This window comes from Bison bison, unplaced genomic scaffold (assembly GCF_000754665.1).
Source record: "Bison bison bison isolate TAMUID 2011002044 unplaced genomic scaffold, Bison_UMD1.0 scf7180017864041, whole genome shotgun sequence".
Taxonomy (NCBI): Eukaryota; Metazoa; Chordata; class Mammalia; order Artiodactyla; family Bovidae; genus Bison; species Bison bison.
In genome coordinates, this window is record NW_011494613.1 from 1,717,160 (window position 1) to 1,737,941 (window position 20,782).

A 20,782-nucleotide genomic window follows, 5' to 3' on the forward strand; every position below is an offset into this window, starting at 1 on the left:
GTCCTTAAAGCACATACAGTGCTTGGAACATGAAGAGCGACCAGAATTCAAGTTAGTGTTACTGTTTAGCACACACTCGGCTAGCTGCTGATATAACAGAGATTAACAGAGGCCAGGGATATTACTCACAGCTGCTTTTGTTTGGTCTGGAGTTTAATAAACCAAACCAAACCAAAGTAACAGCAAAAAATGCACTTGGAATAATGTTTACAAATCTGGTTATTTCACATAAAGTTCTAAATTTCCAGTTTCTCTTGAAAATCAGAAGGTCTGACATCTAGTCCCAAATTCAGATGTAGCAACAGCTGGCTGGAGCTAAAAGCAGCTACCCAGCTTTAGTCCACACCACTCACATAATGTATTCACATGCTTGCCTCTGAAACTGCATCCCAGGCTAAGACAATCCCTGTTCTCAAGGAATTCACAATCCAATAGGCGAGATGCATCAGCTAAACAACCCACAATACAGTGCGACAGAAACAAGTACAACGTTGCCAAGCACTAATCTGAAGGAACAGGGGCATATACTGAATGGTGGAGGGGTTGCTGGTGACGAATGTTGTCAAGAAAGTGGCTTTGAAAAAAAGGAGTGCAAGAGGGTTGCGGAGAAATAGGATACTCAAAGAACATTGAAACGGCCAGCAGTTCATCTGTTTCTCAACTGATGAGTCCAGTTTTGGAGACTACAGTGATAAAAGGACAAATAGGCTGACACTAGATAATAAAAGCCCCTTAATTTGGATTTCGGCCAAGAGATGGATAGCCCTTGAGATGTTTTCTGTCATTAAATTCTAAATCTAACTTTAATGCATTTATTCTTGGATACTCTTACCATTCTCTGTCAAATGTCTTTGGACCTTGTATTTGAGAAAGAAATAATTTAAAACCCACAATATTCTATGAAATCTCTTTCAATAGCAAATTGCCACTTCAGGAAGAAGCTTTGCCTTTATAATTGATAAAATATAGCTTTTAGGTTTGTCTGCAAGTAGTTTCCTTATCTGTAAAATGGGTATAATAGCACCTAACTCAGGGCTAATAAATTGGGAATTCAACTCAATGTAAGTGATGTAAAGAACTTACTAGGGTATTTGATACAGAGTAAAAGATGCTTACTTCTTAGAAGGAAAGTTATGATCAACCTAGATAGCATATTGAAAAGCAGAGGCATTACTTTGCCAACAAAGGTCCGTCTAGTCAAGGCTATGGTTTTTCCTGTGGTCATGTATGGATGTGAGAGTTGGACTGTGAAGAAAGTTGAGCACCGGAAAATTGATGCTTTTGAACTGTGGTGTTGGAGAAGACTCTTGAGAGTCCCCTGGACTGCAAAGAGATCCACCCAGTCCATTCTGAAGGAGATCAGCCCTGGGATTTCTTTGGAAGGAATGATGCTAAAGCTGAAACTCCAGTACTTTGGCCACCTCATGCGAAGAGTTGACTCATTGGAAAAGACTCTGATGCTGGGAGGGATTGGGGGCAGGAGGAGAAGGGGACGACAGAGGATGAGATGGCTGGATGGCATCACTGACTCAATGGACGTGAGTCTGAGTGAACTCCGGGAGTTGGTGATGGACAGGGAGGCCTGGCGTGCTGCGATTCATGGGGTCGCAGAGTCGGACACGACTGAGCGACTGATCTGAACTGAAAAGTGGTCAATTAGTATGTTATTATGATTAAGATACATAATGAGTTTTCCTTGTCTATCATCCCTACCATTGAAAAAATAAAACATTTCATTAAGTCAAATAGGTATTTTTCATTGAAAACTTCAGTTAAGACTGGAGGCATATTCAGGCTGCGTAGGGCAAACTGGAACTGTGTTAGTCGCTCAGCTGTGTCCGACTCTTTTTCACTCCATGGACTGTACCCCAACAGGCTGCCCTGTCCATGGAATGCTCCAGGCAAGAATACCGGAGTTGATAGCCATTCCCTTCTCCAGGGTATCTTCCCGACCCAGAGATCGAACCTGGTCTCCTGCATTGCAGGCAGATTCTTTACCGTCTGAGCCACCAGGGAAACCCGCATATGGTAAAAAAAAAAAAAAAAAAACAAATGTAAAACGTACTAGAGAAAAGTGCCAAGATAAAGCTTCCTTTCCTTTCATATTGCAAAAGTTTCAAGAATAATTTAAAGATTTTTGTGCAACATAGAAAGTGCAAGTTGTCTGCAGAAACTAATTCAACAATAGTTTTATAGTGGTAATAAAAGTGCTTAGGTAAAGAGACATTTCTCCAGTTCCTGTAGGCCTAAAGAGGAGGGAAAACCCTCAGGCAAAAGACCTTCTCACATCTGACAGTAACATCCTGGATGGCCTGGAAGCTCAGACAAGCACTTGGCGGGAAAAGAATAAATACAGAGCAAAATCTCACAATCTGTTTCTGTTTAGTTTATAAACTGCGACCGAGTCTGGCAGCTTTCGTGCCTTGTGGGACTTGAAGTCCAGAGGGGAGAAGCAATCAGGGTAGTTGAAGCTTCGAAGCCGGCGGCCTCTGCAGGTCTGAACAGTAAGGACTACAATTCCCGACACACACCGCGAGGCCGCGCCGTAATTACCGGCAACCAACCGGACCGGAGCAGGATTAGCTCCATCCCCCGGCTCGGGAGGACTGCCTCCACCAATGGCAGAGCTCTCAGTGCTGAGCCTGCGGGTTAGGTTGTGAGGCTCCGGCGGGGGCGGGGAGGAGCCGAGGGGGTTCTGAACGAGCTCGGCGGCTGGGGGGGTCGGGGTGTTCGGCGCGCCCTTCATTGAAGCGGCGGTGGCCGGGCTGGGCGCCGGGAGTGGGAAGCGACGGCGCGGCTGGAAAATGCCAGTCCATTCCCGAGGGGATAAGAAGGAGACGAACCATCACGATGAGATGGAGGTGGACTACGCCGAAAACGAGGGGAGCAGCTCCGAGGACGAAGACACCGAGAGCTCGTCGGTCTCTGAGGATGGAGATAGCTCAGGTACGAGACCCAGCGGGCTGGGACCCCGAGTCCTCGCGCCAGGATAGCGAAAGGCCGCTCTCCACACGCCGGCAGCTGCGTCCTGCTGGGAGAGCGGGGCGGGGAGAGAGGGAAGGGGCGGAGACTGGCTCCCGGCCCTCCGTGGCACCCAAACTGTTCGCGGGGCGCTGCCCAGCTCCTGGCCGGTCCCAGTTGGCGGGGCGGAGCGGAGCAGGGCGCGGGCCTGGACTCGTCCAGCTCACGGACGCTGCTCGGTTCTGTTCTCGATCCGCCCCGCCCTTGGGACCTCTGGGTAGTGCCTCGGGCTATCCGGAGAGGAAAATGTCCCGCATCTTATCTGGGAGACGCTGGAAATGCCTCCTCTCCCCACACCGCCGACTTCTTATATTGCACCTTTGCAGCCCTTCTCAGCGTGTGTGGGTTGTCAGGAGCCGAGGGTACTCGCTCTTGGCTGGTTTAGAATTTATTAATGTCAGCTTCCAAGTCAGCGTGTCAGTCAGTAGTTGACATTCGTCCTCTTTCGGGGGACTGACGTGGGAGCTGGGTCATCTGCATCATTTCTGTGAACTTTTCAAGACTGAGAAGAAGAGCCCAACATCAGGATTGATTGGAGATCTTCATATGCTTATAAATAACTAGCTGATTTTTGGCAGCTTTGAAGTTCTCCAAATCTTTTCTTCCCTGCAGTCTTTTCTAACTTTGTGCTGTTTCAGATTTTTTTGTTTATTTGTTTTTGTTTTCTGTTTTGAAGGGAGTGGCATGGGGTAGAGTGGAGGGGGGCAGGTTAACACCATACATCAATTTTTGCAAAATTTTAGGAACGGTTATTTTAAAAAGAAATGAAATTCATGATTACATGGGTTCTTTTCCTTCTATCTATACGACGAAGACGAGACTTATTCTTTGCTTTGGCCTGATTTTGGCCATGTGAAGCAAGGATTGATGACAGGTTAACGACAGCCTATCATCACCGTGACACTCTCCTTTTTTAGGCTTCCCTTTCAAAGAAAAGTCCATGGAAGTATGTAATTTCAGTCAATAAATCAGCCACCCCGAATAAGTGTTTCTGAGTGACTTCCTTTTGCAGTATTGGGTTCTACTCAGTGGACGGTATAAATAGTTATGATCTGACCACAATTAAAGAGCTGTCATAGGTCACCACTTGAATCAATTGCCAAATGAACGCTTCTTTATAAACAATACTGTAGAAATTCAGAGGTAGAGGAAATCTTTTCAGTACAGGGTGGTCAGCAAAAGCTAGTGGGATTACCTAAATTATCTTGAAGAATGGGCGGAATTTGGATTGGAGTGGTAACGTTCAGGTGTTTCTGTAGAAGAAGGAATATAAGAAAAAGTGCAAGGCCAGAGCTTAAGCCTTATTTAAGAGTGAGAAAACCAGTTTGGTTGGGAGAAGGATTTGAGCTAGAAAAGGAAAAGATATAGGTGTGAAAGACTTCAGAAAAAGCAGAAAGTGGGATTGATGACTACAAGTTTAGGAGTCAATGTAAGAAGAAAAATCCAAATACAAGGAGAATGGTGGTAGTTTGAACAGAAATAGAAAAAAAAAAAAAGATTGAGATGAAGATAGAAGATAAAGTATTACAGACATGTTGTTTTTGAGGTCCTGATGGTATATTTGAGTCAGAGTGCCCAACTGACAGGTGGTAATGTGGCATTGGAACCTGCCTGGGATGGGAAGCATAATTTGGAACTCATCTGCTTAGTCATGAAAATAGGTGAGATTTCAAAAGTGAAGAATACAGAGAACATCTCTACTATATGTGAGTACGTTTTCTGCATCTGTAAAACATTTTATCTTCACATGTTCTTTGTTTTTGTTTTTATGGGAGTCAGGATCTCTCAAAATGACATCTATTTACTAAAATTCTGCCTCTCTAATTTTTATGTTGATTCTTGTGGGCTTTTGTTTTTTAACTGTTTTTTGTTCTATCCCCCCAAATAATGGACACATTAATTTATGGAGAATATGCTAATAATTTGAAGCACAAGTCAGATTTTTTAAGTACAAAGAAATTAATTTTCCAGTTGCATGTTGTTTTTCATCTCTTTTCTACCATTTATCTTGCATGTTTAACTCCCACAGGTTTATTCCTCTCCAACCTTGGTACTGGGCCAGTCTTAAGGCTACAGAAAAACTCCATCCAGAGATATTGGGGAGTGAGTCATCTTGAGGGACCACATTTTAAAGAGTCAAGGAATAAGCTCTTAAGAGCCAGAAATAATTTTAATCTGTTTCAGAAAAAAAAAAAAATCATACTCTCTTGCTGTAGAAAGTAACTGAACATAATTTAATTTTTTCTCATAGTTTGACTTTTATTTGATGATGATCAATACGAATATCATTTTGTGCTTAAGTTATTCTGATGTTGTCAACTATATGTGATGTATTGATAAAAACAGACAATGTGAAATATAGGAGAGAGCTGGTAGCTATCAGTTGTTTTCCTTGAAAAGTTTGCTTGTTTTCCTCTTTCCTCTTTCTCACTGACTGACAGAAATTTGGGGAGAGGGAACAGTGGTAGCCTAGGAGTAGGAAACCAAGATACTCTGTGGTAAACATAATGAGATTAATTTTCTTTTTTTATTTGACTTGCAAATTATCTATGTGAGCATTCCATAAGTGGAATTCCATAAGTGGAATTCCATAAGTATTCTTGAGCAATATTAACCTTTAAAGGACATAATCATTTTGGTGCTTAAGTTCTGGTGAGTTGGTGGAAAACAAGTTGAAAGTGGATTAATTACTTTATAGTCATAGTTTAAGGTCAACCTTTCTCTTTTTGGCTGTGCTACAGCATGTGGGAACTTAGTTTCTTGATCAGTGATCGAACCTGTGCCCCTTACAAGTGGGGGCACAGTCTTAACCACTGGACCACTGCCCATCAGCCCTTTAATAAAATGATTTAAGAGTGAATAAAGAGGTTTCCTTGGTGGCTCAGTGATAAAGAATCTGCCTGCCAATGCAGGAGACACGTTTGATCCCTGATCTGGGAAGATCCCACATGCTATGAAGCAGCTGAGCCTACCTACGCACCACAACTATCGAGACTGTGCTCTAGAGCCCAGGAACCGTAACTACGTAGCTGTAGCCTGAGTGCTGCACCTCTTGAAGGGCGGGCGCCATGGAGCCTGTGCTCTGAAACAAGAGAAGCTGCCACAATAAAAAGCCCATGTGCCTCAACTAGAGAGTAGCCTCCAGTCATTGCAACTAGAGAAAGGCCCACACAGCAACAAAGACCCAGCACAGCCAAAATAAATAAATAAAATTATTTTAAAAAACAGATAAAATTAAGAAGGTCCAGCGATTGTTTTACTGATGTTTTCATCAGTAAATGGCTGTTTACTGATGACTCAGTCGGTAAAGAATCTGCCTGCAGTGCAGGTAGACCCGGATTGGATCCCTGTGTTCGATAGATCCCCTGGAGAAGGAAATGGTAACCCACTCCAGTATCCTTGCCTGGAGAATCCCATGGACATAGGGGCCTGGTGGGCTGCAGTCCATGGGGTCTCAAAGAGTCGGGCACAACTGAGCGACTAACACTACACTATTACACTAGCGACTGTTTTAACCTTTATCTGTATTTTACATTAAATCTACAGTGGAAATTATTTTTGATAAATATTTAAGTCCTAATGTAGTTTTTCTGTTTTTTTTTTTTTCTTTAACCATTTGAATTAGCGTTCAGATGTATTTGGAACATAACATTAGTTTTATCTTTGATATTTGCATTTTATTAACAGAAATGGATGATGAAGACTGTGAAAGAAGAAGAATGGAATGTTTAGATGAAATGTCCAATCTTGAAAAACAGTTTACCGATCTCAAGGATCAGTAAGTAGTAACTTCTGAAGGTCACTGTCACTGGATCTCAACCTTGTCACATGTATACTAGCATGAGAGAAATTATATTCATTCTATTTTCCTTTTTGTTTTTTATGGGACTGACAGCCCTGAAAAAGGCTTCAACTATTGTTTTCCTGTTGAAGGCCTCATTAACTAATCAAGGGTTTTGAGGCTGGTTTTGGGGGGGATTTAATAAGATTTTTATGTGGGTATTGGTTATGAAAGTGTTTTCCTTGGATTGCTGCACCCTTGGTTCTAATATGCTTCATTCATTCCTTTGTTAAATAACTGGATAAAGATAACATTTTTAAAAAAATTTGAGAATAAGAGTTATTTCCCATAGATGGCATGGTGATTTTTATTTATATCTTAACATTGGATAATGTATACATTGCATGTTTTCACATGCATTGTTTAGTTTGCTTCTCTGTAAGGTTGGAAGATAGTTTTCTCTCTCATTTACTCTTGAGAAGATTGATGCTCACAGAGGTTTAGTGATTTGTTCATAGTTTATCAGAAGGTGATAAATTAAGCTAGGCTTTGCCTCTTAGGTGCTATCATGTTCCTTCCACTAAGGCACATTACTTTGGAGGAATCATAGTGGAATCACAGGCCCAGAATCCAGGCTTTCTTGACAGATTTTAAAAATATAATAATAGATTCTTTATTATCTACTGTAAAGATTGAATGAGCAGTATATAAAATTCTCAGCCATTTGTCTGGCATGTAGTTGTGTGTTTATAGATACTGTTTTTTCCCCCTCTTTATAATGCCAGAACTCTTATGTAAAGTTGGTAATGCACGAAGGGGCTCCAGTGACTGGAGAGAATAGAATAGATGCAGATTTTAAAGACATCTTAAAGGTGAACATTCAGTTTGGAACTTGCCGGTAAGGTCATGGGGCATACTTTAGGAAACGTAGATGAAAGGGAGAAACCTTTGAGACCATAGATAGCTTAACTTATTCAGAAGCTGCCTCTTCAGTTTATGGATTCTTTGTGATTTTGCTGCTTATTCTCTTTTTCCTACTTCTTCCCTAGAGAGGCCCAAAGAAGAGATGAAAGCCCATTTAATATCTGGAATTGCCAGCCTGAAATAAGACAGATTTCGTTACCAGACGAATCCTGCTGTTTATGCCATTTCTGGTGTTAACTTTCATTGGTATTAGTGATGAATATATAGATAATGTTCTATGCTAGTGTGACAAATTGATATAAGCAATCCAAAATAATCCATAGTATAAAATTTTACCTTTAAAAAGCATGATACTTTCTAATGCTAAAGATTTACATTATTAATTTGAAGTTAAAATTAGTTTGGATTCCCAGGAATCCATTATTTGGGCAACACAGAGACTTCATTCAGTTCATTTGGGGTCATTCTGGCAAAGAGGAAGCAAGTTTGTATTTTAGCATAAGAAATCCATGAACGAGTGATTCTTAAACAGTTATTGAGCTTTTATAGAGCCTTTTTTGGTTATCCAAGAAATTAAAATTGTTGTAAAGCTCTAGTATAATATATTACATAGGAGAAGTTTGCATCTAGTGAGTCATTTGGTCTAATCTTGTTCCCCTTGGGGCAGGCAGTTGCCTTGGTTTTTGCTTTCTCATGGCTCACCATGATCACCAGCCAGTTCCCCCTATCAGCATTATTCATTTCTGAAAGTATTAAAAGTAGACTCATTAACACTATTTAATAGGATTCTTTCTCAAGGAATTGGTATCTATAAATGTTTTTGAAAAAAAGATCTCGGCACAAGGTTTATAATTATTTTTTTGTCTTGCCCTGTTGCTTTGTTTTTTATTTTTGTCTTCTCATACTGTGTATCTCTTTAAGCTGTCTCAAATCCTCTTTGGAAGAGGTGAGAGATATATTAATAATAATAATGAATATCCTGCTTTTGCCTGTTCTAGCACTATAGGGCACATATAGCACTCCTTTCCTAAGGCAGAAAATCCACAATTTGCAGTTTGTAAAGTAGTGGAAGGTGAGTTCTTCCACCTTCTTAAAAAGAAAGAGGGACTTGTCCCACCCAAGTGTCCATTCATTGCAGTGTTCAGCATCCAACAAACATTAATTAGCTTCTATTCTGTGAATAGTATTGTGGTTGCTGCTGCCGGACTCATGATCCTTGCCTTTGATGAGTTTATACTTGATTCCAAGGTTGTAGAAATTATACTGATTTTGAGGAACCTATTCTTTTAAAAGTGAGTTAATTGAATACTGTTAATTCACATATCCTCTTCATTTAGGATGTTCACCTATACAGGATACCTTATTATCCATATTTTGTATGAGTTTGATGTTTTTCAGGTGCAGTCATGTTTTGTATTAGTTTTTTAGCATTTTGTCTGAAGTTGTATTTATAATTTCAAAAACTATTAGTATCGTGTTATACTTTTTGGATTTCATACATTGTATGTTGAGTTTTATAAAAATTTAACTCAGACATGATAATGTATTATTTTGGAAGTTGATTCAAATAATTTTTCCTTTCTGGTTTAAAAAAAAGAATATTAACTAGTATGAACACTCAAACTTGCTTTATTCCTTTAAAATCATTATATAAATTGCTATGCTAAATATAATGATCAATAATAGACAATATTAGTTGTCTTAGTTGTCTTAGTTGGTATTTTCAAGAGGAAAGAGTGGAATATTACATGAACGCCAAGTATCATCATGTTTTCAATAGTCAACTGCTATTTATACAAACAACTATAAGCATAATCAGTGGTTTCTTCTGGGAGTTACTATATGCCATCCTTGTGATGTATTGTGACATAGTCACTTATGATGCAGTAATAAATGGCAAAATTTTTTTTTACATAATGATCTTAAATTGTTAATCTGCTTTGAAATTTTAGGATACCTTTGAAATGCTACAAAACCAGGGTTAGAAGTGCTTCTCACAAAGAATGACAGTTTCAACATTTTCTTGTTAAAAAAAACGTTCTATCCTGAAGGACTATTGGTAAAAATAAACATTGAGTTGCCTCATATACCATCTTTGATAATCAAGCTGAAGGTATTGATGTGACAGCTGTTACATTAGGCCTGTTTGCATGTAGACTCGTAAAAAGAGCAACGGGGATTCTTTGCCCCGCTTTTCACTTCCCCATCTGCCAAGCAACTCATGTTGTTACAGCTTCTTCATTCGCAGTCTAGATGAGCTGAATATGCCAGGTCTTAAGTTCCCTAGCCTTTGGTTTTACTCCGCTGCTGCTTTGTTCTCTTCAAAATTAGTAGGCTGAATATTGTTATACTGACTTCTTTTCAGGAGATTTGGAGAGGAGACAGGGAATTATTTATTTTTGACAGCTAGTAATGCCTGTATCTAAATTAGTCAAAATGATTTGTTCCTTTTAAACTCAGTGTTTATTTGACCTTTTCTCTTAGAATTGATTTATTCTGCAGTTAAAAACATCTGCAGTGTCCAGAGGTAGTTATTTTGGTTGTATTTTTTTGATTTGTAAATTCACCATTAAAAAGTGATATATCTAAAAAATAGAAAAACATTTCTTTGTGATGATTTGCATTTAAGTCAAATGATGTAACTGTGTTCTTGTCACCTGAGATCAAGGAAAAAATACATTTGGTAGGCTATCAGAATATGAATGATATTAAGAGATAATGTATAGAAATGATAAATTGTTAGCCTTTGCTGGGCTTTTAAAATTAATATATTAATTTTTGCTTTGTTAAGACTTTATAAAGAACGATTAAGTCAGGTGGATGCAAAACTACAAGAAGTCATAGCTGGAAAAGCACCAGAATATTTGGAACCACTGGCAACTTTACAAGAAAATATGCAAATTCGTACAAAGGTAGCAGGTAGGAAAGTGAAACATCTTTTCCATATAGTAGAATATGAATTCTTCAATAGATTTAAAAGGTGTTTGTCAAATGAGTGGTTGTTGTTAATAGAAGTACAAATGTATTTCATTGAACAGAACATTATACTATCAATCAGCCCACAGTTATTTTAATTTATTAAATGCCTCCTGCTTTTCTCTGCTGCTGTGGAGGGTTAAAAAAAAAAAGCCCTCAAATTGGTCACAGTGTTGTTGAAAAGGTATTTCCACATGTGAAACAATTAGAAACCAGGATATTTTCATTAAGAGATACTGTTACTACCATAGTTTATTTTTCTATTAATGTTCAATTTAAGTCCTCTTAGTATTTTTCATCTTTAAGAGTGATAAAGAGTTCTTATTTATAAAAACATTAAAAAAAATTTGATCAGGATGTTACAGAACAGGAAATTAACCTTCAAACCTGTAGTTCAGTTATAAGTTTTTATTTTGAAAAGTTTGATGATGCATTTGTGATTATGAATAAATGGACACGTATTTTATTTGTATGGTTAAATTTCAGTCTTCTGTTTGTAACTGGGATCTGGCCTCAGAATTGTGTCCTACCATGCCTAACAAAGGATATATCTATATTTGAAGATCATTTAATGATTTTTCATAGTCAAACTGAAAACTGAAATTTACTGGAGATGCTGATTGTTTTCTTTTTGGGGAACAATAATTGATCCTCATACACCTGTTATATCTTAATAATACCTACGGCATTGTTGATAATAGGTTCTTCTTATACTGAATCCTCCTTAAACCAATTTTAGTCTTGAGTGCTTAAGTATATAGATAATGTGATGCTTAATCTGCTATCTTTGCATATTGACTTAGCACATCCTTAAAAGTAAACATGTCCTTACTTTTCTTTGACATTTGAAAAGAACTAAGTGGACTTCCTAATGTTTTGAAAATATTACTTGAGTCAGTTATTCACTTTGCTACTAGGTGGCCTCCTGTACTTTTTGATTGTACAAAGAGTAGTGCGTGTGATTGTGTTGCTGACGGCATAGTTCCAGATATCTGTTCCTTGCCTTTATTGTACAAGAAAGAGTATTGCAGTTCTAGAGGCAGCTATGGCATAGAGTTAAGTATGTACATCTAGACCTCTTTGCCATTTTTGTGATGGCGTATTTGCATGGCCTATTTTATGTGGTTGTCTCGGTACCTCTAAGTTAAACTCTCTTGAACATCTATTCTCTAGGTAAAGCTCTGTCAGGAGCACTCAAACATGGTGTTAATTTATAAATTTCGTTATATTAGTTTATACATTTAGTCTTCTTGGAAGCTTCGGACTCTGAATATAAGTAATAGTTAAAAAATAGTGGTTTCCATGGTTATGGTATCCAGTTGTTAGTTTGAGTATATATGATTGAGAAACCAGAGTTTTTTGACTCTATTTCCCTTATGAATCCTTAGACATTGTTTTTCATAGGTGAAGAGTTTTATTTTTGTTTTAATCATTCTCTAACAAGCATTTAGAAATATTTTTTAGAAAAATGGGTAAGAACTAAAATTTGCAGTGTAGTTTCTCTCTAGCTCTTAGTTTTGTAGTCTTCTTTGACATATATTTTGACTGAGCCTTGTTATTTCTAGTTTTTAAAGGTAAAGTTAGACCCTCCAATTTCTTCTTGATTCATTTTATAAAATAGGACAGAATTCTTACAGGGAAGTGATAATGAAACTCCTTATTGCTAACATAATCAGAGTAATTGTGTTTGGTTGCAGGAATCTATAGAGAGCTCTGCTTAGAATCTGTAAAGAACAAATATGAATGTGAAATTCAAGCTTCTCGCCAGCATTGTGAGGTACTGTTATTTTGCTTAACTTTTAAGCTGATTTCAGTTCTTCAAGTCTTCTTCTGAGTGCAGCAGTTAAAAAAGTAAAATAAATGAAACAAAATTGAATAGTACTTTAGTTCAGCCCACTTATGCAATTTTTTTTTTAATACAGTTTGACTGGAAGCTATATTGGAAATAGGACACAAAGAAAGAATCATACAAAAGAACTAAGTGATATAATTTTAGAAGTTTTGCAGCTGTCGCCTTAAAAAGACTTTGTAATGATTATGTCATCTGGCATCACCAAAAGTAGTATAATTAGGATAATGTTAAAGACGCAAAAAATGTATAACCGGTAGTTGTATTAATTTCTCAATTTTTTGATCTGTCTCCACATCTTAGGGCAAAATTCTCTATGGGGGAAAAATGGATTCTCTAGCACTGGAAAACATAGTGTTGATTTTGCAGATTACTTTTCATAAGACCTAAACAAGATCATAAATAACTAGTGAAAATAAGAATAAGTTCTATGATGATTCTTATCTTAATGTACCATATCTTTATAAACCATTAAAGTACTGGGAGTAGATAGATATAAAAATGATGGAGCTTGTGTCATTTTCTTGGTTATAACTGAGATGAAACATCTTTTGATGTTTACTGGCTGTTTGGGTTTTCTTTTCTAAGAAGTACCTATACATATCTTTTACCTTTATGTTGAGCTTTTAGTCTTTTCCTCATTGACTGTAGAGAGTCTTCATATATTCTGGATACAAATGCACTGCTGGTTATAAGCTTTGCAAATATTTTTACCCAGGCAATGGGGAATCTTTTTCACTCTTTTTAATGACCTTTTAAACAAAATTTCACATTTTAATGTGGTTGAATTTATCATCTTTCCTTTATAATACTGTATATGTTTCTTGTGTTTTCCCCACTTTGAGTAAAACGATATGTTTTCTTTTAAAATTTGAAATTTTGCTTTTTGTTGCTAAACTATCTTTAATTCATTTTTGTGTGATTAAAGTATGGATCTAATTTTACTTCTTTGCTTATGGATAAGTGATCTCACTGTTTATTACATACTTCATTGTTTCCCCACTAATCAGCAATTCCATCTCTTTTTTATACCAAATATCCATGTGTGTGCTGGCTTGTTTTTAGCGTTTTTTCCATCTATTCCTGTGGTGTGTTTAGCTCCTCTTGCATCAGTATCACAATTTCTCTTTTTGCAGCTTTCATTCTAGTAAGTTGATGACTCAATAGCCTAATAATTTTACCTTGCTCTTTTCCTTCTTACAGTTGTTATTATTATTAATTTTACTCGTTGTTTAGTAACAGCTTTTTTAAAATTACCTTTTTTACTTTTTATTTTCTGCTGCTGCATAAAAAAGTGAGTTTTATATATTGATACTATATCCAACCATGTTACCCTTTCTTAATTTAGAGTGTGAATAATATAAATAAATCATCATATAAGTAATAATGTGATTTGTGAATAATGCTGCAGTGAAAGTGATGTATATATTCTTTGCACCCTTGGTGAAGTTTAGTTGACCATACATGCATGGGTTTATTTTCAAGGCTCTCTATTTCTATTCCATTGGTCTAAGTTTTATTCTGGTACCATATTGTTATAATTACTGTAGTTTTATAATATGTTTTAAAATTAGGATGTGTGAGGCCTCCTCACATTTGTTCTTCTTCCTCAAAATTGTTTTGGCTACTTGGGGTCCTTTGTATTTCCATATGAATTTTAGGATTGTTTTTTTATTGCTGTTAAAAAGTCATTGGAATTTTGATAGAGGTTACATTGATTTTTTTTAATTGCTTTGGGTAGTATGGACATATTAACAATAATAAGTCTTCCAACCCATGAACATGGGCTTTCTTTCCACTTATTTTTGTGTTTTCCTTAATTTCTTTCATCAGTGTTTTATATTGTCAGTATACAAATCTTTCACTTTAGTTTATTCCTAAGTATTTTATTATTTTAGATACTCTTGTAAATGAGATATTTAATTTCCAATATCTCCTTAGTTCTATCAGTTTTTACTTTATATATGTGTGTGTATATATATATATATAGAGAGAGAGGACTTCCCTGGTGGCTCAGACAGTAAAGCGTCTGTCTACAATGCAGGAGACCCGAGTTCGAGCCTGGGGTTGGGAAGATCCCCTGGAGCAGGAAAAGGCAATCCACTCCAGTACTATTGCCTGAAAAATCCCATGGACAGAGGAGCCTGGTAGGCTACAGTCTATGGGGTCGCAAAGAGTCGAACATGACTGAGAGACAGAGAGGGAGAGGGAGAGAAAGAGAGTCTGTATTAGCACACACATATTAAAATTTTTGTATTATTAATGAGTGTAACATTTTATCCTTTTTTTACACCCTTTTGTCTCTGTAACAGTGATTTTTGCCTTAAAGTCTATTTTGTCTTGACAGTTAAAGCAGGTACCCTAGTTTTATTTGGCTTGGCATCTGCCTGATAAGAGGTTTTTTCATTCTTTATTTTTTTTCATCTCTTCACTTTTTTCTGGCCTTGTATTTTAGGTGTATTACTTATAAATAACATATACCTTGATTTAAAATAAAACTATTCTAACAATTTTTGTCTTTTAACTGATAAATTTAGTCCAATTATTTTGGTATTTAAGTCCAACCTATTCTGTGTTTTTAATTTGTTCTTCTCTATCCTTTTTTAAAATTCTCTCCTGACCTTTTTTTGGTAAGTATGTGTGATTTATTGAGTTTTAAAATTACATCAGAAATTTATATCCTCTATTTCTATTTTATTGATTACCTCCACATTTTCCATTTCTATATTTTAAAGATTATCTTAAATTTTCAGTATATATACCTCCATTAGTAGAATCTAAATACCAATCAATAGCTCTGTTCTCCTCGATAAAATTCCTATATAAAGGACCTTAGAACTCTAACTGCAGTTACTCCCTCCCAAATTACAAGTTATAGTTCACAATTTCTCACCTTTCATACTTTAGATGAGATGTTACTTTGATCTCATAGATTTAGTTGTGTTTAAGTTTATACATATTTTATTAATACTAGTTACTTGTTCACTGTTTTTTAATTATTAAATTAATTAATTTGTCTGTATCAGATCTTAGTTGTGGCATGCGGAATCTTCACTGCTGCATGAAGGATCTTTGTGGTGCGTAGGCACTAGAGAGCGTAGGATCAGTAGTTGCCACATGCAGGCTTAGTTGCCTGGAGGCACATGGGATCTTAGTTTCCCAACCAGGGATTGAACCCGTATCCCCTGCATTGGAAGGTGGATTCTTAACCATTGGACCACCAGTGCAGCCCCTTGTTCATTATTTTTGAGTTGCAACCCTTCCCTGCAGGTTTATGTTTTGCTTTTTGAAGAATATCCTAGGCACTCCTTCCCTGAAAGTCTTTTAGTTCAGTTTTTATTTGTTCAAAATAGCTTTTTTTGTAAACGTTGTGGAATAACAGTTTAGGGGGTTATAACACTCTAGGATGACAGTTATTTCCTGTTAATATTTTTAGGACCTTGCTTTCCACAGTCTGTGCTAGAAGCCTACAGTCATTTGTAGATATTTTTTCCCTTTCCCTCACTGGCTGCAAAGGCTCTTCTCTTTGTTGTTCTTCAATTTCTGTACCGTGTGTCTCCACAGGATTATTTTTCTCTCTTGACTTGGATTTGTTGTGACTTTTGCATCTCAGAATTTGTTTTCCATTAATTCTCTTTATGTTTTTTTTTTTTTTTGTTTGGCCACGAGGCATGTGGGATCTTAGCTCCCTGACCAGGGATCAAACCTGCACCGCCTGCATTGCCAGGCGAAGTCTTAACCACTGGACCGGCAGGGAAGTCCCTCCATTAATTCCAAAAATTTCTCAGCTGTTAACTTTTCTGGTATTGCCTCTCTTCCATTGTCTTTACTTCTGTCTTCTGGAACTCTAATAAGTCATATGTAAGTCCTCATTCTGTCTTTCATACTGCTTAATAGTTAATTCATATTTTTATTCAGTAAGTCATTATCAGACATTCTTCAAAGCCTAATTCTGCTGTTTCTTATTTCTGCCAAACCTCACAGTTTGTTTGCTTATTTCATGATTCTGGAGGCTTTATTGGTAGGAATTCTGTGAGCCTTGGACAGAAGACGTGGCTCTTCAGGTTGTGTGTATGTGTGTGTGTGTGCATATGCTCAGTCACGTCTGACTCTTTGCAACCCTGTGGACAGTAGCCCTCCAGGCTGCTCTGTCCAGGATTCTCCAGGCAAGAATACTGGAGTGGGTTGCCATTTCCTCCTCCAGGGGATCTTCCCAACCCAGGGATCAAACCCTGTCTCTTGCATCTTCTGCATTGGCAGGCAGGTTCTTTACCACAGTGCCGCCTGGGAAGCCCCCTTTAAATAGTATCTGCTTTTTTTTCTGCTGAATTTTTTTAGCCAGGTATCCTTATCTGCCACCAGCACATGACTGCTTTAGTTTTTTGGCTTGGGATTTTCTGTGTTTAAATCTCAGATATGTAGAAATCAGACCTGAGATGATATATGTTTAGGGAAAACTTTTTTCTCCGCTTATGCTCTGTGCTGAATTTTCCTCAGGTGGATCGTTTTAAGTCAGCCTTTTCATAAAATGTAGTAACCCTTCAGAACCATACAGGGATCTCAGCTACCTCCAAGATCTTTCTCTTTTAACCAAACAGTCACTAAAAACCATGCCTCCTCTGTTCAGTAACCAACAAATACCCTCAAGGAAACCACAGTTTGAGTATCAGGTTAGCGTGCTGGTTTCTAGCTCCTTGTTTATGTTTGGTCCTTGGGGATATATCTTATTTTCTTGAGAGATTAGCTATATTTTTAAAAAGATTTTGTGGTATTCTATCTAGAATGTCTAGATGTGTTGGGAGTTTTATTTAGTTTTGTTTTTTGTGAATATCTAGTGCACTACATTGCCATAGATAAAAGTCAACAAGATACATTTAAGTAATGTTTTTTCTTAGGCAATTGTATTGATATTCTCTCTCTTCCATCGTGTTTCAGCTTTAGAAAGTCCTCACTTCTTCACAGAGATGCTGAATAGTTACCTCAATTTCTTCTGGTTTAGTTATGGTTTGATATTTTAAATGTTTAATATATAATTACTATTATAATTAATCTGTTTAATTATATAACTAATTTGAAAATACTCGTCAGTAGTTCAGGGACATTTTTAGATAGGAAATAGAAGGTGAATAGGAGCTTTAAATATTTAGAGTGTTATGTGTTTTGTATTCACTTTCATTTTAATGCTTACAACAATTTTATAGAATAGGAATTGTCTTGATTGTTATGAATGGGTTAACAAAGACTCAGAGAGGTTAAATAATTTGCTTGGGAGTCACACAGTTAATAAGCAGCAGAACAAGGATTGAAACCCTTGTTTTTCTAGTTATTTATGTGGTTTCGTGTTAAATCTGAACTTTCTCATACAAGGCTTTGTATCTGCTTATTCCTTAGTTCTTCATTTGACTCATTTATTAATAATGGAAACAACCCCTGGGACGAGGGAAGTGGGAAGAAGGAAGACACACTGCTAGTTGTCAGAATAAAAGATTGATTAGCAGCAGATAGAAAAGAGGGGCCAGGGCCAGAGACTAGACAGGTTCACGCAGGTATGCACACAGAGAGTATTCCAAAAACCACAGAGGCAATCAAGGCAGCAGATGGTTTGTGTCAAATTAAGGAAGAAAATCATATTTATAGAATACTGTAATGTGCCTGAAACACTAAGATGGGTAGAGATGCTTTATTTAGGTTATCTCATTTAAGCCTCCCCATAGAGCTGGAAATGAGTTTTAAGATGTGATGGCAGGTGGTAGCAAGGTTTCAGCCAGGCCCTTAGGGTTCAGGGTTAGCATTCCTATTTTTAAAAATTGGTGAGAGCTCTTCAGAGCTCTGATTTTTTTTGGTTTTCAATTCATTTGATTATTTTCTTTCTGATTATAACATTAATAAGTGTTTGATGAGAAAACTTGAGAAATAAGTCTAAAGAAGAGAATAAAAGCAACCATAAATTACTAAGCAGAAGTAATTACTGTTAATAAGTGTGCATGCATTCTCAGTTGCTCAGTCATATCCAACTTTTTGTGACCCCATGAACTGTAGCCCACCAGGTTCCTCTGTCCATGGGATTTCCCAGGCAAGAATACTGGAGTGGGTTGTCATTTCCTTCTTCAGGGGATCTTCCCAACCCAGGGATTAAACCTGAATCTCCTGCATACAGGCAGATTCTTTATCACTGAGCCACCTGGGAAGCCCTAATTGTGCGTATGTTTGTATAATTGTTTTTCACATAGCTGGCGTGACTCTATGTATACTATTTGTATTCTAACTTTTTTATAAGCAGCATTTCATAAGCATATCTTTATTGCTCTAAATACTTTTTTTTTAAAAGGGTCATTTTGTGTTTTTTGTTTATTTTTAAAAATTAGAAGATGGTTCTTATAAGGCGCTAGCCTGCCATCTTCTTGATCAGCTGGCCCCCCCAAAAAGGTCTCTTTCTTGCCTCAGCCCCTTATCTCTCAGATTCATTGGCCTGTTGTGCAGTGAGCAGATCAAGCATGGACTCAGTATCAATTTGGCTTATCCAGCCAGGATCCTGCTGCTTGTGGCTAGCTGATCCTAATCAAGGAATATTGGGGCAAGACCCTAGCAGCTGCTGGGACCATTTGTCCAGAGGTTCTTTCCTTCAAGATTCCCTGCAGTGGCCTGGCTGCCCCCAGTGCTTGGCAGTTGAGAAAAGGAACAGACAAACTTCTACTAGTTGACAGACTGGGATTTTGTTTGTAGGGTTTCATTAACGACAAACCCAGCCCTGCGTGAGATAGGTCTATAATCTCTTCAGAAACTTGACATCTTCCAACTCAGTTCAAAATTGAGTGAGCATCCAGGAAACCACTGGCTCATTCACTGCTCTGATGAACCCGGAACCCAGAACAATACAGAGTTATGCACTTAAAGCTCAGAAAAGGATGCAGAACAGTACGTGTAAGATCAAGCCACGCTCCTTAGCACTTTAAGAGTTCAAGCCATGAGCCTTTGGAGTGGGAGCACTGGCTCCAAGACCCTAGGCTACTAGAGACCTAACCCTAGGTGGAATCAAATAGAACTCACACAAAGGAAACCTCTGGAATACAAGACCCTGCATCACCCAACCACCAGTAGCACCCTGTGCAGGACACCTCATCTAAACAACAAACAAAACAAAAAATACAAACCAAATCATCAGCAGACAGGAGTACTGCCTCATCTAGCCTTGCCCATCTGAGGAAAAACAAACAAATAAACACACAGCACAAATCTCACCCTGTATGAAGCTTACACAAACCACTGGGACCAACCTTAGGTGGGCAGAAACCAAAAGGAAGGAAGAATTCAACCTTGAAGCCTGGAAAAAGAAGACCTCAAGCACAGTAAGTTAAAAAAGAAAAAATGAAAAGGCAGAGAAATACCACACAAACGAAGGAACAAACTAGAAACAAAGAAGTCCAAATAAATGAAGAGGAAATAGGCAAACTACCTGAAAAAGAGTTCAGAATAATGATAGTAAAGATGATCAAAAACCTTGAAAACAAGATGGAGAAAATGCAAGAATCAATTAACAAAGACCTAGAAGAATTAAAGAATAAACATGCAGAGACAAACAACAAAATTACTGAAATTAAAAATACTCTATAAGAAATTCAGTTCAGTTCAGTCGCTCAGTCGTGTCCGACTCTTTGTGACCCCATGAATCACAGCATGCCAGGCCTCCCTGTCCATAACCGTCTCCTGGAATTCACTCAAATGCAATGTCCGTCGAGTTGGTGATGCCATCCAGCCATCTCATCCTCTGTCGTCCCCTTCTCCTCCTGCCCCCAATCCCTCCCAGCATCAGAGTCTTTTCCATCGAGTCAACTCTTTGCATGAGGTGGCCAAAGTACTGGAGTTTCAGCTTTGACATCATTCCTTCCAAAGAAATCCCAGGGCTGATCTCCTTCAGAATGGACTGGGTGGATCTCCTTGCAGTCCAAGGGACTCTCGAGAGTCTTCTCCAACACCACAGTTCAAAAGCATCAATTCTTCGGCACTCAGCTTTCTTCATAGTCCAACTCTCACATCCATACATGACCACTGGAAAAGCTATAGCCTTGACTAGACGAACCTTTGTTGGCAAAGTAATGTCTCTGCTTTTCAATGTGCTGTCTAGGTTGGTCATAACTTTTCTTCAAAGAATTAGTAGCAGAATATCTGAAGCAGAAGAACGAATCAGTGAGCTGGAAGATAAAATGGTGGAAATAACTTCGAAAGAGCAGAAT

At 37.8% G+C, this 20,782-nt stretch overlaps 1 protein-coding gene across 1 annotated transcript in view; it reads left to right on the forward strand.

Moving 5' to 3' along the window:
* Positions 1–2,667: 2,667 nt before the first annotated feature.
* Positions 2,668–20,782, forward strand: part of BRMS1L (breast cancer metastasis-suppressor 1-like) — a 44,205-nt gene continuing 26,090 nt past the window's right edge. The window contains exons 1-4 of the mRNA XM_010835312.1: positions 2,668–2,946; positions 6,709–6,799; positions 10,518–10,645; positions 12,400–12,479. Coding sequence (XP_010833614.1) covers positions 2,805–2,946; positions 6,709–6,799; positions 10,518–10,645; positions 12,400–12,479 — 441 coding nt within the window. The 5' untranslated portion in view covers positions 2,668–2,804. The remainder of the gene's footprint in view (positions 2,947–6,708; positions 6,800–10,517; positions 10,646–12,399; positions 12,480–20,782) is intronic.